The sequence below is a fragment of the Sturnus vulgaris genome, chromosome 15 (assembly GCF_052056855.1).
Source record: "Sturnus vulgaris isolate bStuVul1 chromosome 15, bStuVul1.hap1, whole genome shotgun sequence".
NCBI classification, from domain to species: Eukaryota; Metazoa; Chordata; class Aves; order Passeriformes; family Sturnidae; genus Sturnus; species Sturnus vulgaris.
In genome coordinates, this window is record NC_142257.1 from 2989236 (window position 1) to 2998424 (window position 9189).

General features: G+C 50.9%; 1 protein-coding gene across 1 annotated transcript; it reads left to right on the forward strand.

The window, feature by feature from the left end:
• The first annotated feature begins 221 nt into the window (after positions 1 to 221).
• Positions 222 to 5909, forward strand: MSX2 (msh homeobox 2). Its single transcript, XM_014875915.2, has 2 exons — positions 222 to 598; positions 3919 to 5909. Exons 1-2 carry the CDS (start codon positions 229 to 231, stop codon positions 4341 to 4343), a joined length of 795 nt encoding a protein of 264 aa, XP_014731401.1. The 5' UTR covers positions 222 to 228; the 3' UTR covers positions 4344 to 5909.
• Positions 5910 to 9189: the final 3280 nt, after the last annotated feature.

Below are 9189 nucleotides of genomic sequence, written 5' to 3' on the forward strand. Positions count from 1 at the left end.
CCGCGAGCGGCGCCGGCTGGCCCCGCCCCCTCCTTTCGCTCCCAGCCAATGGGGAGCGGCCGTGCTCTACGTCACGCGGCAGGGCGGGCTCTGATTGGGCGGCGGGGCGGCTCCCCCGCTCGCCCAGGCAGGACAGCGGCGGGCAGCCCCAGAGGGGGAAAAGGGGGGCGGCCGGGCCCGCTCGCCGCACTCGCCGGGCAGCGCCAGCTCCAGCTCCGCCGCACCGCCATGGCTTCCCCTCACAAGGCCAAGGACGCCTTCTCCTCCTCCTCTTCCGACGAGGAAGGCGCGGCGGCCGGCGCCGAGGAGCACCACAAAGTGAAGGTGTCGAGCCTGCCGTTCAGCGTGGAAGCGCTCATGTCCGACAAGAAGCCGCCCCCCAAGGAGCCGCCGCTGCCCGCGGCCGGCGGCAGCGCCGACGGGGCGGCCGTGGGCACCTCCAGGAACCTGCTGCTGGCGGGCCACGGCTCCCGGGACGCGCACAGCCCGCCCGGGGCGCTTACAAAAACCTTCGACACCGCCTCGGTCAAGTCGGAGAATTCCGAGGATGGCTCGTCCTGGATCCCTTCGGAGGCCGGGAGATATTCCCCGCCGCCAAGTGAGTCCTCCGGGGGCGGGCGGGATGCGCTGCAGCACGGACATAAATATGTGCTTTTAATTTATCCTACATAGCTCCTATATTTTATATCCTGTATTCCCATCCCAGTGCTCGAGGCCGGGGCCCTGAGCGAGCTGGGAAGGGAAAGGGGAAGGGAAGGTGTCGCTGCCTATGGAAGGAGATGATTTTTAAGGTCCTTTCCAACCTAAAACGTTCTGCCATTCCGCTGTACTTTTATAGGTATTCACAAGTGTGTCGACTTTAGGTAGATGTTACATATTTATTATTGTATCTGTATATTATTGTGTATTTATAGTGTTAGACGTCTCTAGACGTGGCTACACGGATGTATATGAATACAGACAGCTTTCAAAGCCTTAGAAAAATCAGAAATCACCAGAAATTCCTGTCCCGACTCACGGCCCCTGGCAGCCAGCTCGTCCTTTTATGTTATCCCCTTGCAACAACAGCTGGAATTTCTCCCTGTGCCTTTCTCCCATCCGCGGTGCGCAGCAATCCCTTAAACTCGGGAATTCCAGCCTTGAGCCGGCTCCCGGCGCGGGGTTTGTCCAGCCCCGGTTCCGGAGCTTGTCAAAATTCCCCGAGCTGGTCCTGACCCCTTTGGCCCCCGTCCCCTCCTTAGGGACACTCGGTGCGGAGGTGACAGGTCACTTCTGAACCCCCGAGCCGCGTGTCGCTTTCGGTGCCATCCCTTATTAAAAAAAAAAACAAAAAACAAAAAAAAAAACCGACAGGGGGTAAAACTTGTTTTTAAGGAGTTAAAAGCCCCAAAACATCCTTCAGGAGAAGGAGCATCCCGGCCGTGCCAGGACGCACACCTGTGTCAGGATTTATCCGCTCTGCTCCGAGCATCCCTAATGTGCCTGCTGGAAATGAAATATTCTGCTTTATTTAACTTAGAGACTCCACAGGCGCGAATTGTCTCACGGAATTTACTCCTCAATCTAATATTGCGAGAGGAAAGTTTAGTGTTGTTACAACTTTCCTTGCTTTTTTTTTTTTTTTACAACAATTTCGATTTGGCTTTCATACACTTCCCTTCTTTTATGATAACCCCGAATTAATTTGATTTCTATCGTGCTGGGAGAGGGCAGGAGGAAGGCATCCCGCCTGTAGCATTCCTTGTGTAGCTCCAGTTTTTAATTTTCACGTACTCTCAAATGTGCTGGGAAAACACAGAAAAAAGAGTTTGCTTCTACTTGGACTCCTTCTCTAAAACTTCCTGGACTTAGACACGGCCTAATAATGTCCCAGTACATTTTTTTCCCCTTCGAAATTCCTCCTCTTTCCCTTTTAAAATGTTTTTTTCTTGGGATCGGCAAAAGAGATTTGTAAAGAAGTTCGGTAGTTGAGAGTTCTCGTCACTTCAGAGGGATTTGGGGAGACAACTTAGGATCAGGGACGGTCCTTTGGCCTCGAGAATTTTCCTCATTTTCCACCTCTGCAGGAGGCAATGACCGATTCTCCCGCAGGAAAACCGCCTGTCCATGGAGAGTATTAAACATTAAAAGCCGCCTCTCTATTTATTTTTATTAATAATATTAATATTATGGGTGGGATGAGCTGGTGGAAAAGCCGTAGAAGTTCGAATTTTGAGGAACACGGAGAGGGAACCCTCTCCAAATGATGGGGTTTTGGGGGTTTTTTGGCCGATATTGGCCAGGAAAAGGAGGACACAGAGAATAAAAACAGCAAAGCAAATGAGCGAGGGTTTGGGGACTGGCACGGGATAAACGCAATTCCGGGGCTGTGGTGGCCACGGTCCCTGCGGCTTCTCAGAGCCTGGCAGTGCCCGGGGATGGATGTGTCCCCGGGGATGTGTCCCCTGGGATGTGTCCCCTGGGATGTGTCCCTGGGGTGTATCCTGCAGGGAATATTTCCAGGGATTTCACAGAAAAACGCGTTTGTGCTCCCGAGCGCAGTGGGAGCTGGGACAGGGAGCCACGGGCACCCCAAACCTGGCCCTGCTGGGAGGGCTGAACTTTGGGAAAAGTGAGGAGTTGGGTTCAAAAATAGAGGCAGGGAATTCAGGGTGGCTTTGCTGTAGTTTTAATTTAGTGCCGTTTTAGAAGTGAATCAGCTGAGCACCTGAATTATTAAAATAATTCAGGATCACAGGCCAGTATTTGAGAAGTTGTCTCCTAGAAAAGCTTTATTTTTGTGTTTTCAGTAGTTCAGTATTTTGTCTTCTAGAGGAAGAGCAGTAAGAGAAGCTTAACTTCTTTTCCCTTCCCTTTCTGTTGTTTAGAACAATTCCCTCGTGGGATTTTTTAATTGCATGAAACGTGCTTAAACAACTTCTTAGTCTGGCTTACTTTAAAAAAATTAAAAAGTGAAACGAGCAGAGAAAACCCAGAGTGCAAATACAAGCGCTTGAAGCAGACACAACAATGTGGACAAAATTCAGCAGTTGGGTGTCACTTGCTGTGTCCAGTCAGGGTGACTTGTCCTGTGCCCTGGGAATGAGCAAAGCACAGCCAAATCACCGAGCTTTTGAAGCCAGCCGCCTTTTAGTTATTCTTTAGATTGCAAAATTATTAGTGAAGTGCTAAATTAATCTAAAGGCAAGTCAGAGCTCTGCCATCTCCCGGGAATATTGCCTAACTTGGCTGGGGTTTAAGGCAGGCACAAAAGGTGGATTTTCTGGCTTTTATTGGCTACGAAATGCTGAAGTTTTGTCTGGGTTTTGCTTTATTTTTTCATTGGCAAATGTTATAAAAGCTAAATGTTGAATTCAAAGAGCGCTGCTTTCTTGTTTGAGTTTGTTGGGTTTTTTTATGCTGGTTGATAATCAGAAAACACCCACTGAAAATCAAAGTTAATAAGCAGAGGAAAAAAAAACTTGATTTGGAAGAAAAAATAGCAAGAAAAAAAGTCCAGCTAGTGAAAACATAGAAATTGTCAGATCTTCTTCAGCTGTCACTTGTTGTGCTTAGTGGGGAAATCCTGGAGCAGGGCTGGGCTCTCCTCTTGCCCCTCTGTCCTTTTGGGAATCTCCTGCTTCTGTGGCGTTTGTGCTGTGCTTTCCTGGAGCTGTGCAGCAGCCGGGACAGTTGGTTTGTGTGCTCCAGACCCCCGTGAAGTGACTCCCAAAGCGACCTGCGAATCCTCAGTCCCTTTTGAAATCCCTGAGGCAAAATTCCCCTCGGCAGCTCATCAGCCCCGAGCGCTGTGAATTTTCAGGAAAAGATTCCCAGAGCCCCTCGCTGAAGGATCCCGTGTTTGGAGGGGATCCCTGGGAGCCCTGCAGAGCTCCGGGGTGATGCTGCTGTGATAACCGGCCTCTCCCTTCCTTGCAGGACACCTGAGCCCCACTGCCTGCACCCTGAGGAAGCACAAGACGAATAGGAAGCCCCGAACCCCGTTCACCACTTCCCAGCTGCTGGCTCTGGAGCGCAAGTTCCGCCAGAAGCAGTACCTGTCCATCGCCGAGAGAGCCGAGTTCTCCAGCTCCCTCAACCTCACAGAGACCCAGGTCAAAATCTGGTTCCAGAATCGGAGGGCCAAGGCCAAGAGACTGCAGGAGGCCGAGCTGGAGAAGCTCAAAATGGCAGCGAAGCCCATGTTGCCTTCGGGGTTCAGCCTCCCTTTCCCCATCAACTCCCCCATCCAGGCTGCCTCCCTGTATGGCACATCCTACCCTTTTCACAGACCTGTGCTCCCCATCCCGCCCGTTGGACTCTACGCCACTCCCGTTGGATACAGCATGTACCACTTATCCTAAGAAGATACCACAGACAAAGCCTCAGACAGACAGACAGACAGACTTCCTGGTGGATCCTGTCCAGCCCTGAGAAGGCAGAACCCCAACCAGTACTGGCCATTCTTTCTGCACGCTTCTATCTGGCACCTGGGAGTTTGCTACGGGTTGGGCGTCTCCTGAGAGTGCTCTGAGCACTCAGAGTCTGCTCCTCAAAGCAAAAAAAAAAAACAAAAAAAAAACCCGCAAAAAAAAAAAAAAAACCAGGCATAAAAACCAACCTAAAAAAAAATTGAGTAAATGTAGGGGTTTCATCTAATGCAAGTAAAACTAGGTTAAAGAAAAGAACGGGTGAAAAAGCAATTTTATCATACGGAGGCAGCAATTCCCTGACACCTCCCTGGCGGGGTTTAAAATGAGAGGGGTGTGTGCCCTCGAGCCACGCTCTAAGTTGCCATCACTTCACACGGGGGCAGGGGGGAGGGAAATAAAAAGGTCTGATGGAAGTTTTGTTGTTCGGTTGTTTTTTTAAAGACAGCAGAGCCCGTAGCTAGAGACGTGTAAATAGAAACTAGAGCCGGTAGAGTCTCAGTGAAGTTCAGAGCCAGCAAATTCCTGCATTTCTGGGGGGAGGGAGAAGTTTTGCATCCCGAACCTCGGCGAGATGAGGGCCCCTAAATGTAGAGCCCAGCTTTCCCCACCGTGGCTCCTGTAACGCCTTTCTGTGTATAAATAGCTTCAGCCTTTGTAAAGCACTGGCAGGGGAGGTGAAGAGCAAGGGAGGGTTCTTAGGCAGGCTGGTTTTTATCTCTTCCTATTGGCATGCTTAGAAATTTTTGGCTGCAGCCAGGTAATCTTGGCTCTGCAATGCTCTTGGAAAACCTGGAGAGAGGGGAGAAAGACATGGGTTGTTCCCATAAAGGATTGCTGAATCCTTCTGAGGGACGTTATGGGGTTTTTATTATTTGTATTTGCCACAGCCTCTGTTAAAGAGAAGAACCCCCCCGAGTTTTCTTCCCTTTTAAGGATGCCAATAGAAGTGACTCGTGCTTTAAGCCCTTCTAAAGAGGGATTTGGGTGTCACAATCAGTCCCACGAGCAGGACAGTGGGGTGAGAGAGACTGTGTGACCTGCCTGTCCCCGTGGGAGCTCTGGCAGCAGCTTCCCCAGGCTTCTCCTTGTAACTCTTGTATTATTTGTATTACTCTTGCTAAACTTTATGAGGAAGTTACTCCCAAGGCTGTGGAGCACTGAAGTCAGAGCTTCTCCTGGATTTATTTTCTTAGCATGCTGTTGTGGAGGAAAGAAACAAAACAACAAAAAAAATCAGAAAAAAGAAAAGGAAAGAAAAAAAAAAAAAAAAAGCCACGAGGTTTTGCTGGTTTTGGTTTGTTTTGACCCAGGCATTGATGCCGCCTGGGACCCACTGTAGATGAACTTCCTCTCTCCCTTCCCCCTCACCCCTGATCTCCCATTATCGGAGAATCCCTTTGAAAGGGATGCCTTGTACAATTTTATATATTTTATTGAAGATTTATTATTTCTTATCTCTTATTTCGAATTAAATTAAAAAAGAAAAAACATGTTTAATCGCGTGTGGGTCTGTTAGTGTTTGGAGCCCTTTGAAAGGTGCCTTCTCTCCGTGTGTGTTTTGCACCTCTGGGTCAAGTTCAAAGGAATGTTTGGGTTGCCTTTATGATTATTTCCCCTTTCTCAATCTGATTTAAAGCCAAATTTGCAGCGCATGAAGGTGAATTGCAAGTCAACATTTTGGAGTCAAAAGCCAAAGCTTTTATGAGGTTTCCTTGTTTTTAACAACCACTTTTAGGCGCCTCTGTTCTTTACAACACCATGCTCCGGTGATGTTTCCATCACTTTTAGCTCGTGTGACTTCTCCTTTCTTTGGGAGCTCGACTCCACCTCAGCTCTGTGCTTTAAAGGGAGATGGGTCTCGATTCCCGAAGGATTTGGGGAAGAATTTGGGACAGGTAAAACCTGGCGGTGCTCCAGCCGCATTTCAGGGCACGGGGATGCTGCGCTGTCCCAGTTTGGGGGCCAGGCTGGGAGAGCAGGCACTGGACCACCCTGCCCTGGCCAGGGGGGCCGAGTGCCACGGCATGGAAATGTCACAGGAGGGATGTTGGGGTTAGGAGGGGGCCCGGGAACAAACCAGGTGTGTTTGTCCCTTGATCAGGTGCGTTTTCCCCCTAACCAGGTGCGTTTTCCTCCTAACCAGGTGTCTTTGCCCCTGACCGGGTGTATTTGCCCCCTAACCGGGTGTGTTAGCCCCTAACCGGGTGTCTTTGCCCTCTTGCCCCCTAACCAGATGTCTTTGCCCCTAACCAGATGTGTTTGCCCCCTTTGGGGCTTTTCTGGGTGCGTTTTCCCCGTTCCGGGCGTGCGGCTCCCGCAGGCTCCGCCGGAGCTGGAACTGCGGGAATTCTCCCACATCCCGGCTGCCTCAGCATCCTTCAGGATCGGGATGAAAAGGGTCGGGGAATGAGACACTTGGCCAGCCGGGCTGTGGGGAAGGGCTGCGAGCTCGCCCTGCTCGCCCCTCTCCCAGAAAAACCCCGCTTGGTAAATGTAGGGAACAAAGCTGGGGGAGAGCCCAGCCTCCACGCAGACTCTTCAAATGACAATTTACGGCCGCATAAAAACGGGAGAAAACCGCTTCTTTCCCTGATTCCCTTTTCCCGAAGCATCATCCCCCGAAATCCAGGGCAAGGCGAAGTCCCCTCGGCCCTGCCCTTTCCCGGCCGCTTGTCCCGAGTGTTTCCTTAGCCAGGCTGGGCTATAAATAAACCAGCGGTGTTTTTAAACTTTCGGTATAAATCAGCTGTGTCAGGGATTACAGCTAAATCTTTTTGCTGGAAATTCTTTGAGCGCGGGAGCTTTGCGTGTGTTATGAGAGATCCCTAAATGGATACAGATTTATTGCGGCACACAAGAGTGTTGAAGGAAAAGCTTCCAAATCTCGGTTACAACCTCGGCTCTGGGAAAGGCAGGAGGGATCCGTGACACCTTCCCGGAGCCTGCGGATGGCATGACAATTCACCCTGCGCCCATTATTAACTTGTTCCAATTAAAGCCTTCAGAAAGGCCGAGTTAATTGAGTATTATATTTTATTAGGAGGGAGGTGTCAAGCTTTACTCATGAGACTTCATCATCGTCCTAATGGGAGCTGCCCCGCAGGCAGATCTGTAACTGAATAAATTACAGCGAGGCAGGGAAATCAGAATGCTATCATTAAAAGCGATGCACTTACTGAAATTCCTCCCCCACTTTCGCAAGAGGCTGGGGAGGTGTGGCTTTAATTAGTTATTTTAATGCAAAGTTAAATTGTTCCCAAAGTATTTTCTGACACAAAGCAGATGCGATGATTAGAAGTTGAGTGAGACTGAAAGGAGTTGGCACATGTTCCAGGTACATCTATATATTTTAAATTCCCAATAGAAAGTGAAAAATAATTAGAGCAATAAATAATAAACATTAAAATCAACGCGATAAATTATCCCCATCCTTAAAATCCGGACTTGCTGAGCGGCGGCTCAGGCCAGCTGGGCACCTTCAGTCACCGGGGATGGATTTGTTGACATAAACATTTGGGATTGGGCTTTTCTGCCTCGCTCCGGCCAAGCGTTCATTACCTAAAGCCACGGGCGCTCCGAGCCTGCATTTCATGTTGTCACGTCGCCTTGTCAAAGCCCGGAATTCCTGCGTTTTATGGCGAGCGAGGAAAACGGGGCTGGCTGCGAGCGGAATGCCCGGGAGAGCGGGGAATTCTCTGCGCTGCGAGCAGGGGACAGCGGGCACCCAGAGACCCCCGAGCCACGGCCCCGACCTCGGGATGGGGATGGGGATGGGATGGGATGGGATGGGATGGGATGGGATGGGGAGAGGGATGGAAATGGAAATGGGGATGGGGATGGGAATGGAAATGGGGATGGGGATGGGGATGGGGATGGGGATAGGGATGAGGATGAGGATGAGGATGAGGATGAGGATGAGGATGAGGATGAGGATGAGGACGGGGATGCTCCCAGCGCTTCCCCCACGGAGCCCACCCGGGGGGCTCAGGTCCCCTCCAGGCCAGGCAGAGCCGGCTGGCGAGTGGAGCCCCGCAGCAGCAGCAGCAGCAGCATCCCGGCTCCCAGCCCTGTCCCGAGCCTTTGGTTCCATCTTCCCGGGGGTTCCCACGGCCCCCCAAATCTCTGGAGCGTGGATCTGGATATTCCACATCCCCACACTGTCCGTGCCTCTCACACGAGCGCCACAGGCGCTCCAATGTCCCATCGCACACACCTGGGGCTCTGCAGGATTTTGGGGGTGAGTGCTGGACATGCTCTGCAGGAGGAGGGGAGCCCACGGAGGGGATGGATGAGGAAGAACGACCAGAAAGCGCCGAACTCTGGGGCCCTGTGCCTTCGGGAGGGGCTCCAAGCCGCGCACTCGTGCCCTGGATGCGCACAAGGAGCCAGAGGGTCCGCGGAACAACCGCGGTGGATCCACTCCCACCCCTCTCGGGGCTGCTCTGAGAGACAAGTGAGCATTTTGCTTTCTCTAAAGTGTATTTCCCCTCTCTATTTGTTCCGCGTTTAGTATCCCCAAAGACTAACGTGGATGTCTTTCATTAAAAAAAAATTAAAATCATTAAAAGCACCAAAAAAAAATCTCCCCAAACAAATAACACCCAGCATTCTGTGTCCCTCCCGTTCCTACGCTCAGTGTCAGCCACGGAGACTCCAAAATGCCTTTTCCGGGGGTCACTTTTGCAAGTTAACCTACTTTCGGCAGCGCCCACATTCTTGGCGTAGGAAGCCTCTCTCGCAAAATAAAAACAAAGAGGTTATTCCAGTCTTTTTTTTT

Bases quoted from the DNA above. Each gene is read 5' to 3' on its own strand.
- MSX2 (XM_014875915.2), top strand. From the start codon at position 229: ATGGCTTCCCCTCACAAGGCCAAGGACGCCTTCTCCTCCTCCTCTTCC. The intron at 599-3,918 runs GTGAGTCCTCCG...CCTTCCTTGCAG, and splicing joins GAGATATTCCCCGCCGCCAA to GACACCTGAGCCCCACTGCC.